This window comes from Lissotriton vulgaris, chromosome 2_1 (genome assembly GCF_964263255.1).
Source record: "Lissotriton vulgaris chromosome 2_1, aLisVul1.2, whole genome shotgun sequence".
Lineage (NCBI taxonomy): Eukaryota > Metazoa > Chordata > Amphibia > Caudata > Salamandridae > Lissotriton > Lissotriton vulgaris.
The window spans coordinates 885348760-885368780 of record NC_141687.1 but is presented as its reverse complement, the minus strand read 5'-3'; the positions used below and the strand labels follow the sequence as shown (position 1 = coordinate 885368780).

Sequence of the window (20021 nt, the reverse complement as noted above, 5' to 3'; positions counted from 1 at the left end):
ATTTGTTTAAATTGAAAGAGGCGGAGTGTGACAAGCCTTTATAATGGAGTGCGGGGTAGCTGCTTCAGGTGTCAAGGACATATTTTAGTTCCCTTTGAAGTTATTTGGCACTTGATTTTTAGAAAATATATATCGTTTTTTCTCTTGATGCACTGACTGCACTTTGCACTTTATATGGAAAGAAAACCATGCAAAAAAAAGAAAAAGATTTCCATAGGAGCTACAACCTGGTGTGGTCTTGTTTTGTGGAGTGCTGCCTCTCTCTGCCCCTTGGTGATGACGGTGAAACAAACACAAGGGTAGCACAGGATACCAGATAGATAGATAGATAGATAGATAGATAGATAGATAGATAGATAGATATATTTATTGTTCTAGTTGCATTTGAGTGACGGTGATAGCTGCATAAGGGCCAACACTGCAAATCCATTCAGTTCGACTTGCATCAACTTTTTGAACAAATGAAGAGAGAGTAACTTCCAACTTTTTTATTTTACTGCCCATGTTAAAGCATGATACAAACTTGCAGCAAGGTTTGTAATATGCAGAGATTGAAATGGATAATTGTCATAGGTCAATGGGCCATGGCTCCTAAGTTTCATGAAAAACCGTTTTGACAGTGAAACTAAAACGAACGTATTGAAGGAAGTTAATTAGTATAAAAATAGAATAAATCTATGAACTTCCCTGTTTTTGTGTAATGTTTTAAAGTAAATTGCCAAATATTTCAGTGATAAAAATGCAGATGTGCCTTTGTCATTGCATCTGATTGAACAACTAAACGAGTTAACTCTTCTGTCATTCTCCCTTTTTGTTATAGATGGGAATGTCTTGTTTTCTGCAGGCTAAAGTGACAGAAGAGTCTTCACAGTATGAATTCGAGAACTACATGAGGCAGCAGCTCCTGCTGGCTGAAGAGAAAAACACTATCCATGAAGCCAAGAGCTTTCTCCAGAAACGCCAGTTCGGAACCATCCCACCTGTGCGGCGGCTGGGCCACGATGCCCAGCCTATGAACCCCCTAGATGCTGCCATACTTGCTCAGCGATATCTTCGGAAGTAATCTGCATTTTTTTATTTTCCTTAATTGAACAGCACAATTACCATCATTCCGTTGCATCCTGTTTTGAAGAATCAAAACTTCAGAAATGTGTTCTGCCACTGAGAACCATGTAGCAATTTACTTGTGCTCTGTTAAGCAGAAGAGTGCAAGCATTTTGGGTGGGAGGGCAGTAAATATCTGATCAGACATTTGGACATAAACGTTTTAAATCTAGAGGCAAAGGTGAAGAGGAGAACGAGAGGTCTAAACTAACCCGCTTTTAATAATGACTTTTAATCTACCTCTATCTTTTAATCATGCTGTTCTGAAGACAAAGAACACCAAGCATTACAAGAAGACTTCTATGGATTTTTTTTTAATTATTTGTTTGGGGGGAGGGGTGGATGTCTTTAATGGGAGCGAATGGAGGAGAACGTTTAACAAGGAATAACGGGATAGATTTTGGTTGCTCCATCTGGTATGAGTAAGCTTAATTATCTAGGTGTGATGAGTATGACAGGATCATAATACCTTCTCCCAACCCCAATCTCGCAAGTGATTGTGCTTTGTGCCTACTTTAAACTTTGTTGAGAATATTTATTTGCATTTGCTTTTAGCATGACATGTTTTTAAATCGAAGACAAGACTGCTTTCCACTCAGTAAATAACGTGTGAACATTCAAGTTCTTATGAGCAATTACTATACTTGGGGCTTCCTCCTGACCTCTCTAGCCTTTCATGCTTCACACCACAAGAGCTTGAAATCTTGTTTAAAGAGAATCTTTAAACATGTAGCTGAGTTTCGACACCACTAAATTGACTTTAAAAAACAGCACTCCTTTTCCAAGAGTGCTCCTAAACTTTGGTTCTTGGATTACGATAGCTCAATTTTTTTATGGGTTACTACTCATCTTGCTGTGTTATTATCCCCTGATCCTTGCTGCTCATGACATCAGAGCATGTGTTGACGGCTGTTAATTGATGTTACAGGCAGAGGGAGTAAATACAGCTCAGTTTTTCACATTGAAATGCGCCGTAGCAAAAAGTGAGCCAAGCTTCATCATAACTGGAGAACACGCTGCCGCACACAAAGCATCTACGGGTCTACGTTTCACTGTGATGTTGCGGTGGGCAAAAACCTTCATAAACATGAAAGACTGTACTTGTTTCGGACAAACAATCATTTGTGAGACCCCTAATTTGGTGGTAATTAATTTTGTAATTCGAGTAACCCAATTTTGAACTTCCCCAATGGTGCCGTAAATTTGCATGAATGTTTTTTTAATATTTTTTCACTTTTTGTGGTACAGATGATATGATTAATAATGTGAAACTAGTTCCTCAGAATGCCATCTACTACTTTCTGTTTTTTTGTGGGAAATGTTTTCTTCTGTTGGTTTCTGTTTTTGTTTAAACTTTTTTTACATCTAAATCATGTAAACATAGACTGTTTAGCTAAAATGGGAGATTTCTTGGATCTCTGGCTCTAGTTTCTTACTTTCTTAGTTCCAGTTGTAGCCTTGTTCTTCTGCTAGTCAGCCGTGCATGAGCCATAACTAACCTTTGGCATCAGTGACTAGAGGTTTACGGACACAATGCAATTCGCCACCATTGTCCTAGCGCAATGGCTGCTTATATGCCTCCATTTGCTTGTAGCGTAAGCCACCATTGGTATATGACATTGGCTCATGTTTTGGCGTTTGTCTGATGCAGTGGTACATGATCCATATTTAGTCTAGTCTATTATTTGAAGAGTTACTACTGACTAATCTAGTCAGTCTTGGGCGCTATTGGGATCATGATCTCCTGTTCTTGAATGGCCTGGTGATCATGTATGAATTACTTCTTTCACATTAGTGTAAGTATACACTCAGTGGTTCTATTTTGACTTCTTCCATCACATCTTCCCTTCAAAGACCTCTCAGGCTTACTGAAGGTGACATTCCAGCCTCTCACTAAATTGTTCCACATTTCTTCTTGGCACTGTTTATCACTAGTATGTTTCCCAGAGTTAGACTTGGTTTATTAGTGATATGTGAGAATCTATTGGAAAGTGTTGTTTTTTTGTTGGGATACACATTCTAGGTTCTATCATGTCCAAAAATAGCACAAGCACCCAATTGTGATTAAAACATCCAGCATTTACATTGTCCATATTAATGGCGAGATAAATAGCTGCTCTAATTTTGTCTAATCTGTTTGAGACCAAACTGGTTTGTTTCTGACAACCACCTTCAAAAGTAGTCTTCTGCATTCAGTCAAGTGGTATTATCTTATTTCTTTGATGTAGTAAATTTAGAGAACTGTGATTACATGAATCTGATAGCTTTCACCTGATTTTATGTTGAATAATATAATTAATTGATATGTGGGGATTCGTTTCTCTTGAGGGAAGATGAGTATGTCAGTAGGTCCTGATACTTTTGAAGGCAGGTCCTTACACTGCAGTCCATACATTTGGTGCTTTACTAATGTGACATTTATGCCTTTCTTGCCAAATTCTTAGTTGTCACATGATGCTTTGCCATGGGCTTCTCTTCTCCTCCACTAGGTTCTTAAATTTGTTCATATTGTGTACATTTTTCATTAATCTTATAGATGCACCAGTTTCATTCCCATCTTTGAAGAACTGCTGCCTCATTATGCCAAAGTAAAGAAGTGCACCTCAGCATTAAAACTAATTTTTTCCTGGGTTCATATGGTAGTAGAATTCTGATGACTAGGCTGATGTAATTGAATAGGTTCCTATGGTTTTTGGTCATGATAATGGGCAACCCCCTGGGGGTTGCAATAAATCCACAAGAATCACTTTAGTGAAAGTGCCCCGTTTGGGCTCCAATTTTGTAATCAAATGCTGGTGGTCTGGGGGACTTGACAGTGAATGTTAGAAAGGTCAGCAACGCCTACCAAGACATCTGTAGATTGATTTCTCCTGAGACATTTTCTCAGAATGTTGGTGGCATCAAGGAAGCTGGATGGGTTCTACATCCAGTTTCTCATTTAAAAAGTGTAAAGAAACTTCATGGGAATGTCACGTAGAAGCAGGGGAGCCACCATCCAGTCCCTCCATGAAACCTCCATTACCTAATACTAAATGATTTAAAAACCAAATGCCAACTTCGCTGGCCATTCCATTCAAATGTCTTCATTTCAGTTTTCTGTTAGTTGGATAGGGTGAAAAATTGCAATGACCATTGACTAATTTAACCAAATCAGCCACAACGTGGACCAAGAACATAGTCCCTGAAGGTTTGGCAGTTCTCACTGTTTCAGATACGGAATTTCTCCAATGTTATTGAGTTGGCTACATCTCTGTTGAAAAAGGACCTTCAAATACACTTTTCAATTCCAGTTCCAACATTATCAACATAGGGTACTGTCTTGTAGCTGTTCTCTAAGCTGGAAGGTGGAACCTCCATGGTACGCATCCCATTTTGCCATAATTCAATCAAATAATTGTGCTGCTAACCTTACTGAAGAAAGTGCAAGCTGGGTGATGATCTGTTAATACAGCCCACCGGATACAAGTACCTCCTTCGAGCTTGCACCATTTCCAAATATTCCAGGTCTTATATGAGTCTGAGGGAATTGTTTCACTTTTGGGTTATGTCACTGGAGCATTTCAGTCCGCATTTCCCTACAATACTATACCTGCCACCATCTTTAAGTGAACTTAAATAAATATACAAGTCATACTTGTTGCATTATTTTTTCAGTAAAATGTTGGAACTATGGTAAAATATCAGTGATGCATCAGGATCTCAGCCCCATAACTGCCACATTTTTCATGCCTTTTCCAGGCTCCTAAGCCATTCTTTCGTTCAGACAAACATCTTTACGAGAATGACTACTCAAGTGATACCATGGTAGAGTGAGGACTAGAGCTTAAGGGTCCACAGTTTTCACCACTTAAAGACATGTAAGGATGTCTCCTTTTTCTTTGCTGATCCAAAGGCACAATACTAAGCAAGCCTAACCCAAAGAAATGATCGTTTTGGATTAGGTCCAAAAAAGTCTGTGTGAAACTTGTGTGATAACATTGCGTTGAGGAGTATTGACATATAAAACAGCTTACACTTCCGTATTTCAGCTGCCCCTATAAGACTTGTTTGCTGTCTGTGAAGCTGTAGAGGGTGGTGGCACACTATTAGCATCTTTTTTAATGAAGATGCTAGCACCCTGAGATTTTCTAGAGAGATTGTCTAGCAAAAAGAACAAATCAGTATCTGTACAGTGCCCCCTTCTGAGTAGATTCTTCTGTGGTTCATTTTCATCTCTTTGGGGTTTGATCAATTAACCATATTGCAGTTCCTCAGCAGCTGGAGGCTCTGATAAAGCAGATTGGGCATTAACATGATGAGTCCAGATGCTCTTTCTCTATAATCCGGACGTTCGTAATTCTTTGTCAGAGTAAGATACTTGATGTCAGAATAAGGAAGATAGTGTATGCCTTTTATCTGCCTTGAAGGTTTTTAGTGGACTTTCTTCAAGAATCCTACTGAACTTCACTGTGGACTTTAGATTTATTGAACTACAGTTAAATCAGCCTCTTTTACAACTGACACAACTCGAGGAGTTATCCTTAAAAGGGTACACTTCCCTAAAGGGATTGTTTCTTTGTGGAGCAATCTGAAGACCCTGCAGAGGGATTATCTTGAGTGAGTGAGTGAAAAGGTAATCAAGAAATGTATGCTTTCTGGACTACAGAATTACCATGATAGCCAATCTTAACAACGTCCTGTCTGGTTTTCACATCTTGTATCCCTGCCATATTGCAGGTAATCAGTACCAAGAGACACCTATCTTGTTCGTACATACAAGTAATACCAGTAATAGATACCTTGCAGGGCTTATGATGTACCATAATAACTTTATCCTCTTTCATAGGACACAAGGTTTGCCTTGAACATTCCTTTACATTTTGGGAATGTAGTCCAGTGTCGGTTGCATTAAGTCATTCATACATGAAAAGGTTCACTGTCACTACTGGAACTTGAAAAAGAATGCACCTTAAATTGCAATATATAATGCTTGAACTCCTACTTCCTATTCTTGCAGTAAATTCATTTCTTAAGTAGGCTTAATGCATGTATTTAAACTTCAGGTTCGGCCAGAATACAGTAGCAAACATTGTTTTTTGTGTATTTACTAATCTTTTGTAGTGGAACATTTTTATTAAGCTAATCTTATTACTGACTGTTAAGCTACCACTTTACCTTGCCAAGAATCTTAGTGTGATCTCTTTAGTAATATGTTGCTTTTCCTTTTAAAAGAGCATTAAATATGCAGCTTACCAGCAAATCTGTGTTTCATATTTGGAAGCCAGGTTACTGAACCTGTTGGGGGTAGAGTTAATGGAACTATTGGGAGCTTACTTAAAATCCAGGAGCACTCCAAAGCTAGGACTCCCAATAAATATTAACTTCCCAAGATCATCTTATGAAAAAGAATCTGTTTGGTAATGCTGCACATTTCAGAGTCACAGGCTACAACCTAGTTGGACATACGGGTAGTGAAGGGACAATGCTGTGACAAGTAACAGCTGTGACATTCATCCTGCAGGGATGGTCAACTCTGGTGCTAAGGTATCTTGTGAAAACGATTTATGGATCACGTTTTTAAAATGTTTGTTTTCTTGGTGTTTTTCTTTTCCTTTGACAAGCTTCAGTATTAAAATTATTCTTCATTATTTTGCCGCTATATTGGTGTGAGACATGCTTCTCATAAGCAGAAAATACATTTGGCATTTTCCCACTACTCGCTGTGAAAGTACATTTTTTTCTAACCTTTAATTTAATTTTTGTATTGCATGTTTGCTGAGATTTTAACTAGAGTTCCTCAACAGTCATTTATTGCAAGTTTAGTTTCATGTTTTAGCGGGGACAAATCAAACTTAATTTCTGCTGGTTCTTAAAAGGTTTATACAAAAGAATATAATTTGTATTTGGCCTGCTTTTGCCTCCCTGGACAGGACTAATGTCTCGGAGAGATGCAACCTGTGTGGAATTATTCTAACAAGCTGCCCACCCGCCAATTAGAATGGTCTAAAAACATGGGCCTTTCCTGATTGTTTGATGGGTACCAAATCCGAATTGCTGAAGTATCACATTGTTTAGAACTGATCTCTGTTTAGGCCAACCAGAATGGGGACACGACTGGGGAAAGGCAGCTTGCCAAAGGGCAGCAGTACTGAGGAGCTCCACTGCCGTTCGTATTACTCTTTGGCTTTCCAATGAGCCGACCACGGCGGTCAGACCACCATCTTCGAGTCTGCGGTAACAAAGGATTTGTGGTGCATAACAAAGGATTTGGGGTGCATGCTCATCCCTGGATGGATCCCTTTCTCTATGTCCCCCCTTCACAGCAGCATCTTCACACTGAAGAATACGACCCTGTTTGCAGCAATGTACATATACCATACATTGTACCATATATCCATTGCCTGTACTGCCCACATATGGGCCAAACTCCGGCAATGCGTAGGTGGTATTCTTCCACATGTATCATGCATATGTTGAAATGTTAACACAGGCATTGATACACATGGAAAAATAATCACTATCGCCGTAAGTTCTCTGTAACCACACCGCTGGCACCCTGGTCAACTCATAATAAGGTGGTGTAAAGACCATCAGCAATGTGGTCTACTGGTGCCCGCAGACGTGGTTTTGGGCGATTGGACTGCCAAACTCGTAATAAGGCCCTAAGTGTATTTTCTAGTGCTGTCTAGAGATTTTCATTTCTCCTAAAAAAACATTAGAATAAAATCAAACTGAAGGAAAGGTCACAGAATGATGAATTATCTATTGGATGCTGGCAGCCTCTGTGAGAATGAATAAATATGTTATGGGAAAATACGAAACTTATTGATATAAATATATATATATATATTTTTTTGTTTGTTCCTACTTCCTGAAGCCTGTGCACACAGTTCACAAACTATAGGGCCAGTCAAACATGAACTTGGAGCCTGTTGTGTTTTGTGCGGATCTGGAAATGTAAAAGAATGGTTGTCGATGGTGAGAGATGGAAAATGAGAATGAAAATGAATATTGGTTACTTTAACACTTGTGAACTAATGGTAACTTCACTTGTTAGAGACTGGTTTACCTCTGCATTATTTAATACAAACATTAAGCTATTTCTTTTTATAATGATAAAAGAAAACGGGCCTTGCTTGTTTCGTATGTACATATATGTAATTGTTGTTTTATGTTTTTTTCTGTTTTTACTCACTCTGCATAAATTTCATAACTCAATCTTTCTTTGTGATTTCTGCAGCGATTTGTTAGTTGGGAACCTCAATTCATTGATGAGGCTTCGGAAACCTGTAAAATCAGCAACAAAAGTTAGTTACCTTGGCATGATTGTATAGTCCATTCCCCTTTGCTGCCCTGTATATAAAGTCTTGAAATAACACCACCGGAACACCTTTTTCTTTTTTGTTGAAGAGTGAGCATCTCCATTTGGTTTTGTATTTTGTTAGTAACCTGTTCTTCTGCACAATCTTCCTGATGCACAGAACAGATTTGAAGATACTTTAGGAGGTGTACAAATGGGTGCTTGAAGAACATTATCTAGGTCTTTCCACAATTTCTGTGAAATTCTGTGTGTTCAAGGGCTGGTCTACTCTTATTTTGAGCTGTTCTTCTCGAGATGAATTGCATTGTGTAATGACGAGCCAAGTGATTGCGATATTTTGGAAGAAAATCTACTTGTTTTGCTGATCATCAAACAAGCTTTTCTTAAACTGTTTGGTACTATAGGAAACAGCCTATGGCACCAGGAGTTTTGAAATTTAGTACGGATTTAGCTAACCCACATAAAATAGACACTGTTTCTTTGTGTGACCCACTTTAAACATTGTGTCTAAAAGTCACATAGCGAGGTTTCTTCCCTGATGAATACAGAAGCCCTGTTGAATAGAACCACTCTACTAACCAAACTAAGTAATTTTAAAAGTTTGCTTTAGAGATGTTTTGCTTTTGAAATTCAAGAAGTGTGTGTTAGCTTTATTTCTTAACTTCTGCTTTAATTTTGCTTCAACACCTTTAAAGATTCTTTGGAAGGTTTTATTTGTCGTTTAAGGTATTTTCTGCCTAGTATAACTCCGTTAAGCTGGGAGATGAGATGTGTGTCTGGAAGATCTTCCCTCAGATTTTCCTGCATCATAAATACAACTCAATGGCATTCTGTTAAAGTTGTATTCACTTTCAGTACCCAATGTTTTTCTGCCCACAACAGCAGTTTGCCTTTTTCCTTAGCCTTAAGATGACAATGGAAAATGAAAGTCTGTCTCAAGAACAACATTTCCAAAGCTTTTATTTCTGCCCCAGCCCTATATGTAGTGCTGTGAAGTTGAGATACAGTTATGTTCACAACTTCTACAGCACTAGCAGTTTACTTCTGAGGACTGTTTTGTTAGTCAACTCATCTTCAACCCGACCAAAGAAATGCCTGACACCAAATGTTCTTAAAAGTCCACGCAGCTCAGCTCCTGAGACTGATAATGAGTATAACAAAATATAAGTTTAAAGAAGTCTGCGAGATTTTTAATACTTTTAAAAATGTTTTTAACATTCTGTAAAGACACTCAAAATGAATGTATACTTTTCAATTAATGTTATATTCCACAATACCACATGTTGAAACCAGTGAATGGTTACGACAAAGGGTTATGCAGAAGTTGCATACTGTGTGGTTTTGAGGGCTCGTTGCAGTTCTGAAGGTTCATGTCTGCTAATCATGCTGACAGTTGTGGATCTTAATTTTCAATAATTGATGAAGTTGGTGGATCTTGTGTATCAGGCCAACACAAGAACTATTTACTCATCATTTCACGTGCCCCTCCATCAATAGATGTAATGGACGTTCTTCATAGACAAAATACAATGGATGCAAATCTATTGAATTTCCTCAAGTGCAGTGAGGTATAATGTGCAATGTATGGCTTTTTAGTTTATCTCCCAGAAGCCAAACTTTCTCATTGCTCTGGCCTATCTCAAGAGGCTAAAACCAGCACTATTCTCCCAGCTCACTTTCGTCTTCATTCTGTCTTTATTACGCTTAGTCAGGTTCAGAGCAGTCAAAATAATCCAATCCTTATATGGCATATCCCTGCCATATCTACCAGATATCATTCAAGTGTTCTCCACATCAGTCAGTAGTGATAAAGATGTTCAAATCTTTATCGGTGTTCAGTCTAATCACAGAGTTTTTTTGTTCTCAGTTTTACAAACCAGTAGACAGGCACCCTAAGTTAGTGTCATGGTGTGTGTTATTCTGGCACTGCTTCTAACCAGTAGAACTAGTGACCCCAAACCCAAGTGAGACGAAGTAGGGGTTCCAATGTGAAACATAATCTACCTTTCAACACCACTGGGCCTCAATAGGTCACATCAGACAGCCGTCAGTATCTTAAATAGCTGGTGGCAGTAACTTCCTGGTTAGGTCAAAATAGCGGTATTGACACATTAGAGGAAGAAAGCTGAAAGGAATGCATTGAAACACTATTACAAATTACAATGTCTTCCTTGTAATTACATTAGTTTAACCTTCAAAATAGTACATTATCAACTTAAATTTCCCAACCAATCTTTCAGAGGTTAAACATTGCATTCTACCCAAAGAAAATGTATTTCTTCTCATGCCACAATTCTTACTACTGGTCAATAAATATCATGAAACCTGCGATATTGCATACTGATTTTCACCTTTTTGAAGAAAGAAATGAACTGTGCATTTATTACAGATTTACTTACTGGACCTTAGGAAGCATTCGTTTTTCTTGAGGTTTATGTTCCAGAACCAATAATGCACTTGCAGGAACACTGCTTAAAGCCCTTTCTTGTCTCCACTATTATTTACAGTGTAGGCTTGGTGACCACCACCGTGTAATACAATTTCTGACCGTTTTTTGTATGCATGCACATTATCACCAAAATAGTTCTTTAATGAGTTTTTAATATTGTGAAGTTTTTCGTAGTATTCAATGTGAGAATACAGTATTGATTTGGAACATAGCCTTTGTCTTGTCAAATGTGCAAAACTCTTAATCGGAAAATTATTCTTACACAGCATGTGAATTTCAGTAGTTTAAAGTAATGCTACAAAAATAGCAGCTTTCTCTCACACAGCTAGATTTTAACCACTCTTTTTGTTTGAAAAGGTGGTTTCTGATTAATACTTCTACCTGCAGATTCTTCACCTGCTAAATATCCCAAGGCATCAGACAGGATATGGAATTTTGTATAGCTCTCCTACATCAGTAGACTGTGCTTGCTCCATCTCGACACCATAAACTACTACACTGTGATTTTACTGGAGCCATAAAGCACCTACTTGAGCTCACCAACCTCCATTCTGTTTTTTCCCATTCCCTTCAACCCAAATTTGGAGGTCTCTCCTGTCGGTTGTCTGTTTTTTTCCTCTGAAATTTCTCTAAAACTTAGCAAATTATCGCAGGATGTCTGACCCCCTAGGAAGCCAGGGCACAAGTCCTGTTGGGGCTGTAAGTCTGTGTCGGACCCTCATAAAGTATGCCTGTGGTGCTTGGGGTCGAGGCACAACTACAATTCAAGCGACAAGTGTGACCTCATGCACCCCAGAGCAGTAAAAGTGTAAGGCCAAACTTTTTATATCTTGCACCCGTGTCGAGCACAGGGCTCTGCGCCATTCCCACTCCAGGTCCTGATAATTAGCTAGGTCCTCTCCTTTGTCGAAATCTTCGAAGGAAAAACAAAGGGAACATAAGAAGAGTCCTGGAGATGTCTGGACGAAGCAGCAGTCCCAGTCAAAAGGTAATTATCCTCAATACTCCCTTCCCTCTGCTGTCTCTTCATTGGTGCCAGAGCTCCCGAGGAGCCTCTGTCGGTGGACCTTCTGGTGCAGATGCTGGCACCAAAGCTCATACCAGCCTCTAAGCCATTGACATCATTCCTTCTGCTGCCTAACGGCTAATCTGAGATCCAGACATCAGGAACCCAGCCAGAATTCTTTATGCACACTATAATGAAAATGTTAAAGCATGCAGTGGTGGTCCCCCTTCGAACCCCTTGAGACCTTTTGGGTCTCCTTTCTGATTTCCACTGGTAGTGTACATGCCCTCTGTTCCATAAGGAATGTCTGTGCCACTGTCTGGAAGTTACCTGGCACAAAGACTACCAGTTGAACTCCCTTCAGTGCCATATCTACAAATGCCGATCCTAGCACTTTTGGTGCCATAGCCCCTGGGTTACATCCTTTTCAATGCAACTTTTACGACGCATGCCTTTACATCGCAAGTTTTACAATGCATGTCATTACAACGCATTGCGCTGGGGGGCGCTCTAGGATAGGGAATAGATTTCATGTACTATCCAACACCTTCCCTACTATCCACGGGGACTGGAGTTGGAATAGTAAATTAAACTATTCACTATCCAGCACCCCTCAACACTATGCGTTGTAACAGCATGCGTTGTAAAACGTACGATGTAAAGGCATGCGTTGTAATGTCATACAACCATAGCCCCTTGTTAAGCTTTCGTTTAAGGCAAAGGCAGTCAAGCAGCTATCTACGAGGTATGCCCAATGAACTGAAAAAGAAAGGTGTAGGGTGGAACAGAGTGGTAATTCCCACTAGCATTACTAGAGGACAATGCATGATGTGTGACCCATATCCTGGCCAAATTCAGATGCCTAACCAAATCCACTATGACACGGGTGATGGTGGTGAGGCAGGGAATTTGCTCCCATACCGATTTTCTATCAGTGGTCTACTTTGCTTTACAACAGGTTGGATTAGATACCACCTTAGAAGAATCAATGTACTGCCCCACAGAGAACTCACCCCAGGTGACCTTGTTTCATACATTGCACAGAAAGGCTTTGTCACCATGGCAATATTTCCAGCCAAGAGACTGACAAAGGTTTTTCGATCCAGGATGACACCCTGGGATTTTAAGGGTGAAGAATCAGCAGATAGATATTCTGCCAGAAGGAGTATTAACTTTCCGAAGATGAATGTTTTCTTCTGGTATTCTGTCTAATACAAACTTTGTTAATCCTAGAGAACACCAATCCAAGATTACCTAATTGGACTCCATAAGACCACAAAGATGGAGGTGCTATGTAGCCTTCTCTGTATAACTTTCCCCATGAACCAAAACTCAAATCCGTCCACTGTAGTATTAAGGCTTGCGTCCGCTAAAAAATAATGAAACTGTTTTTACATTCAACACTACCATTCCTTAAGTTTGCACTCAAAAGCAAGACCTTTTTTTAGCAAGAGTAACTTTGTATTTGTTTTCCCAGTTAGTGATAGAAAAACTGCTTACTTGTTTGTAGGGATTCATTTTTATTCCTGCCTCAATTTTCAACCACTTATTTATTGGGCTTTTTACCAACTATTTAATAATTATATTGCCGTTTTCACATTCTTTACGATCATAACGGGTTTCTGAAGCCTTATCTTGGGGTTCCTAGTTGGTTGCTTATTAGTACAGACAGTGCAAAGAAACATTGTCACTAATAATCTCTTCATTCTAGGAGATCTGCTTTGTTGTATCATAAGTATTCTGTTTATTTCAGTAATCACATTTTAACTATCACATGTTTATATTAACAACTGGAAAAGAAAGAGGATCTTCAAATGCTCTGTCTTTTTCTTATTCTTTGCCTGAAATGCCTGATTTGGTTTGCTCTCTTGATTTTTGACATGCTGTAAAAAATTGAAAATTGTAAAAAACACAAAATACAAAAAATTTGTATAAAGACATATTTTTGTACTACATCAAAACTATTACTGCATGTTGGCAATAAAAGTTTCATAATGTAGAACTAAACATTTACTTGTGTCCTGCAGTGATCGCCGGCAATTTGTATTTGGTATGTCATTTTTTAAAAAGAATTCTGAACATTATTAAACACCTTAAATCAAAATACTCATGTTCGGGATGTGTGGCTGAAGATGCACGTGCTGTGCATACTCTTGGCATCTAGTATCTGATAGACATCTAGCATCAGATTACCTTTGAACTTCCAGGCGTCCGGCTGCATCTAGAATATTTTTCGTAGCAGTACCTCTACATGCTGGTAGATAGCTTCGGTCAGCTCCGCGTGACGTCATCTGCGTCATGTTCTTCGTCGTGACGTCCGTTCTGTTCTTCCCACGCCAGCCAGCGCTGATCCGTTGAAGAGAACTACCCCCTGTTAATTTTTGACAGACTTTTTTTTTTTACTTTTTGTTGACTTCTTTTGGTGTGTAGGATATGTTTAGTAAAAAGACTTCGGGGTTCAAGTCGTGTGGTGCCTGTCACCACTCCATGTCGGTCACGGACCCCCACTTTGTGTGTCTCTGGTACCTGGCGTGTGAGCATGACTAGAAGTCTGAGCATGATCGCTTTGAGGGAGCGGTCCCTAAAGCTGCTCGCAGCCCAGCGCCCAACACCGCAGAGGATGCCTCTTCTGTCTCGATCCCGGTCCAGGTCTCTCTTGAGAGGAAGGTCCAAGCACTGCTCCAGTGAATCGAAGTCCTCTTCGTCAAAGTCAGGTAAGAGGCACCACAAAAACACAAGAAGTCGAAGCGTGCTTCTATTTCACCCCACCTGTCTCGCAACGTGGCGGAGGAACCTCTGCAGTCGAGGCCCCACTCCACAGAGCGGTGCCTGGGTCTGCTATGCGTTTCCCTGCCTTTCAGGGTCTGGGAGCGACCTCCACCTAGCTGAACGAGTTCTATGATGCCATGTGTGCCATATTTGGGCGGCCTGACCCTACGGCGCCTCTAGGGCCCCGCAGTATGTGGATGGAGGGGCCCCCGTGGTTCCCAGACCTGCGGCCACGGCCTACGATCGGAACCTTCTCTGGGTACAGATCTCTGCTGGTCGACCCTCCACAGCGACCTTCCCCGGCACCACGTCTGATGCTGATGTTCTCTGCGTCGCCTCTCCGATCCTCATTCCATATAACACGGAGCCGGTCGGGCGTCCTCGTATGACTCCATGTCCTTCAACCCTCCCTATTCTGAATGGTTAGGGTTGGAGGAAGAGGATTGGGAGTGGGAAAAGGATCCCTTAGATATCCTGCCCGCACAAGATATGGACTGGTACAAGGAACTGGGTAATGACAGTGGTTTGGACACCTCCCCAGACTCTGGTATGCTATCTCCCTCTAACCTGGCTACAGAGGAGGTAGCATCATTTGCTATGGTGGTGTGTATGGCGCAGAGGTCCTGAACCTCCCTACAGTGGCAGTCAAGGCTAAGATACTGAGAGAGGTCCTGCAGCTCGGGGTCTCCAGCTCGGAATCCTTACTGCCTTTCAATGAGGCCTTAACAGACGTCCTTGTGGGCACCTGGTCCAAACCCAGCACCCAGGCTCCTGTGAATAGGATGATCGCCCGCTGCCATTGCCCTGCACCCGGGTTTACTCACCCCACCCCACAAAGCTTGGTGGTCTAGGCTTCCACTTCCTGTGGCGTGTTCCCGTGCGCAACCCGGAATAGGGAATTCAAGAGACTAGAGAGTTTCGGGAAGAACGGTTTTTCTTCTGCCATTGTGTTCGGTGAACGCATGCCTTTTGGGCCGTTATTCCCATTGGATATGGGACACGATTGCACAGGTGTTGCCCACAGTTTCGGAGGAGGACCGGGCTCTACTCTTCCAAGCTATTACAGACTGGGGAGATGCTGCAAAGTTCGCCATCAGATGTAGCTTGGACACAACAGACTCGCTGGGCATAGCAATTTCAACGACGGTGGCCGTACATCACCACGCCTGGCTGAGAACATCTTGTTTTTCGGGGAATGTCCAAGCTAATCTCGTGGACATGCCTAATGATGGCGCTTATCTCTTCTTAGACGAAGCAGATACTGCCCATGAGCGCTAAAAGGACTTGCAGACCACGGCAGAGTCCTTCGGCCTCACCACAACACCCAGGCTGCATCTGCTTTTTGCGGCTTTCATGGCTACGGAAGGGGCTATAAACCACTCCTACCCTACTCTGGCCAGTGGGCCCCGCAAGTTCATTAACCTCTGAGGCCTTGGACCCAGTTCACCCCGACCCCGTGGGTCGGGAGGCCAGAGGTCGAGCCAAGCCACGGCTCCCTCCTCTACTGCAAAACCTTCCTAGTCCGATCCCCCAGGATCATTCTCAGACGGTCAGTGGCAGATTATGCCATCATCTCCACCACTGGCGGAAAATCAAATCAGACAAGTGGGTTTTGCAAATAGTCCAATGGGGATATTCCTTTCCCTTCAATACTACCCCTCCATCTATGCCTCCAGTGTGCGATAGGCTGACGGAAAATGACCTTGTCCTGCTCCACGTGGAAGTCCAGACTCTTGGCCAAGGGAGCTATAGAGAGAGTTCCCTGGCCAGAAATAGGCTTTGGTTGTTATTCCAGCTATTTTCTTGTCCCAAAGAAGGATGGTGGCCTTTGCCCTATCCTTGACTTCATAGGCCTCTTCTTTAAAAAGGAGATTTATTTATTTATAAAGTTTTAAATAGCGGGAACTAGATCCCGAAGGATATCAGAGCGCTTTACAAGAGGCCAAGAGTGTAATGACAACAACAAATTAGTAAAAGACTGGCATCATACTCTAAACCGAAGTAAGTCGGCCATGACGGGGGCAATAATATGCATAGTAAAAAACGGGGGTCATATAATAAACAGAAGTAAGCGGGTCATGGGGGGCGGGCAGTAATAGGCATAGTAGGAGATCCATATCAAATGAAGGTACCATAGTAATAACAAGTGACCCGATCCTGTGAGTCTAATCCACTAGGGTAAGAATTTGCTTATTAGGAATCTTTTGGTTTCCAGTTTGAACGCGATCGTCGAGGTGAGTTTGGATACTTCTGGTGCTAGAGAGTTCCACATTTTTGGGGCAGCACCTGAGAAAGCTCAGCGACAAGTTCTCTTTTTGCTAAGGATGCAAGGTTTCAAGAGGAAAGTAGAGGCACTTCTCGATTATCTCACCCCGCAAGAAAGTTTCAAGTTTTTGTGCCCGGTACCTGAGAGTATTGAAGTGAAGGGCTTTGTGTGCTAGAACTGCAATCTTCCCCTGAATTTGTGCTTCTTAGGGTAGCCAGTTGAGAGATTTAAGGACTGGTGAAAAGTTCTCTTTTCGTTTGGCGCCAATAACCAGTCTTGCCGCAGAGTTCAGTTAAGCCCTTAGTGGCGTCAAGGCGTATTTGGGAAGGCCAGAGAGTAGCACTTCCATAGTCTAACCTCTGCAGGACAAGCGCTTGTACCACCTGCTTGAAATCATTTTGTGACCGGAAAGGTTTGATATTTCTAAGAGTCCTTATCAAGTAGTTTGTCCCTTTACAAACATTGCTGATGTGATTGTTCATATTTGGGTGCTTGTCCATAGTGATTCCGAACGATTTGGCTGAGTCTATGATAATCGGAGTGCAGTTGAAAGTAGTGAAGTGAGTCAGCCAGAGATCTAGCTTGTGGATGTGTTTCGGAGGGGAGATGAGCAGGAACTCAGTTTTGGCGGTGTTGAGCATGAGATGGTCCTTGGTTAACCAATTTTGAGTAGACGTTATGATAGTATTGAGATGATGATATTTTCCAGGGATGGCATTTTCAGGTAGAGTTGTGTGTTGTTGTCCTATATGTGGAAGTAAATTTTCGTGGAGTTTAGTGCGTTAGCTAGAGGTTCCAAGAAAAGGTTGAAGAGAATGTAAGAAAGAGCGGATCCTTGGGGGACCCCCATGATTACTGGAGAAGGCTGGGAGACAGAGTTGTTTGCCTTGAGATGTTCAAGACGCTTACTCAGGAGACTGGATGGTAGCTTTAGACTTGCAGGATACCTATTTTTATATACCCGTCCTGCCTGCTCATCGTCGCTACTTGTGGTTTACGGTGGGCCACAAGCACTTCCAATTTGCAGTGCTTCCCTTCTGCCTCACCAGCACCCCTCTAGTGTTCACAAAGGTGATGGAGGTGGTCGCAGCCCATCTGCGTAGATTCGGGGTTCCAGTCTTCTGCTATCTCGACAACTGATTAGCCCACCTTCAACAACTAAACAGTTGTCTCCCACCTACAGACTATGGCGAACCTCTTGCATTCGCTGGCGTTCATTATCAACGTGCCAAAGTCACACCTGATAACCTCTCAGGCGCTTCCTTTCATTGGAGCGGTTCTGGACACGGTGCAGTTTCGGGCTTTTCCCTCCTGAACAGCGAGTCCAGGATGTTCAGGTTATGATACCAATGTTTCAGCCTCTATCCTGGATTTTGGTGAGTGATTCTGAGGCTGTTGGGCTTCATGGCCTCCTGCATCCTGCTAGTGACTCATGCATGGTAGCACGTGGATTTTTCAGTGGGACCTGAAGTTCCAGTGGGCACAGCATCAAGGAAATCTCACCGACCTATTTCAGAGGGCACTGCGAGAGACCTGCAATGCTGGCTAACAGACAATTGATACACGGGCAGACCCCTCTCTCTCCCCCAGCCAGATCTCACAGTAGTGACTGATCCGTCCCTTCTGGGATGGGGTGGCTATCGGGGGAGGTGGATATCAGAGGACTGTAGTCTCCAGCAGAAGCCAAGCTCCATATCAATCTGTTGGAGCTTTGGGCGATCCGAATGGCACTGAAAGCCTTTTTGCGGTCTATAAAGGGGAGGCTCATATAGGTGTTTACAGACAGCACACAGGGGTCGTAGACTGTTTGCCAAGTGGCCCGATTCTCTGTACTTGGCTGGAACAATCAGCAGTTTTGCGCGTTTGAGTTTCCAAGGCAGCTCTCACTCAGCGATGCTTTTCGCTGTGAGTGGAGCTCAGGCCTCCTATACACCTTTCCGCCCATACCACTCCTGCCCAGAGTGCCAAAGAAGATCAGGAGCGCCCGAGCACAAGTTATTCTTGTGGCTCCAGCCTGGGCACGGAGAGTTTGGTATCCCACGCTTCTAGACATGAGCATCGATCCTCCGGTCAGGTTGCCCCTTCAGGAGGATCTCCTGTCCCACCCAAACCTGTCCAGTCTCCGCCTCCTTGCGTGGAGATTGAACAGCAGCAGTTGACCGCTTTCTACCTTACTCCCAAAGTCTGTGAGATTATGTTGGCAGCCAGGCCTCCCTCCACAAAATTGGTATATGACTGCCGATGGAATTTATTTTGTAAATATTGTACAGACCAGTCTGACCCTCTATCTGCATCTTTATCTGATGTCCTCCTGCTTATACTTTCTTTTGCCTGGCAGGGATCTACTCAGGGCACCTCGAAGGGCTATCTTTAGGCCCTTTCCTCTTTTCTTCAGCTGCCTGATCAACCTTTTCTTTTCAAATCACCTCTGGGGCAGAAGTTCTTGAAGGGGTTAACGCACTTGTTTCCCCCTTCACCCTTTATTATGCCACAGTGGGACCTTAATTTGGTTCTCACTTTTCTGATGTGCGCACCATTTGAGCTGATCAAAAACTGCCCTCTACAGCTGCTCACCATCACCTTTGCGCAAGGACTTTTTTACTCCCTATGGTGGTGACAACCTTTCACATGGGACAGTTGGTTACTTTTCCCACCACCTATGTACCACCGCACCCTTCCAAGGAAGAGGAATGTCTCCACCTTCTGGATCCAAAAAGAGCATTATTGTTTTATCTCGATCAAACCAAAGGGTATCTGGTCTATGGCCAACTCTTTATAGGGTATGTTGGTGCAAAGAAAGGGTGTGCTGTCCAAAAGAGGACTCCTGCTGGGTTATCCTCTGTATCAAAATTTGCTACGCTTTAGCTAAAAAAGATTCCCCCTGAAGGGCTTAGGGCCCATTCCACCAGGGCACAAATGGCCACCACAGCTCTCCAGCGTGGTGCTCCCATTTCTGATATCTGTCAAGCAGCCATGTGGGCATCGCTGCACACATTCAGTAGGCCCTACTGCCTGGATTCCCAGGTTCGCTGAGACGACCTGTTTGGTCGCTTTGTTTTGCAGGATTTTCTGGTCTAAATCTTTCGCAGTCCATCCTCCAGGGATGATATTGCATGGGTATCTGTTC

The 20021-nt window shown here is 42.3% G+C and overlaps 1 protein-coding gene across 3 annotated transcripts in view; it reads left to right on the top strand.

The window, feature by feature from the left end:
- Positions 1-6799, top strand: part of STK40 (serine/threonine kinase 40) — a 401524-nt gene extending 394725 nt beyond the window's left edge. For 2 of the 3 annotated variants that reach the window (XM_086956416.1, XM_086956417.1), the window contains exon 11: positions 821-6343. In XM_086956416.1, the coding sequence (XP_086812542.1) occupies positions 821-1063 (243 nt within the window). In that variant the 3' untranslated portion in view covers positions 1064-6343. Of the gene's footprint in view, positions 1-820 lie in introns of all 3 variants that reach the window. The other variant, XM_086956415.1, reaches the window with a different exon arrangement.
- The last annotated feature ends 13222 nt before the right edge of the window (positions 6800-20021 follow it).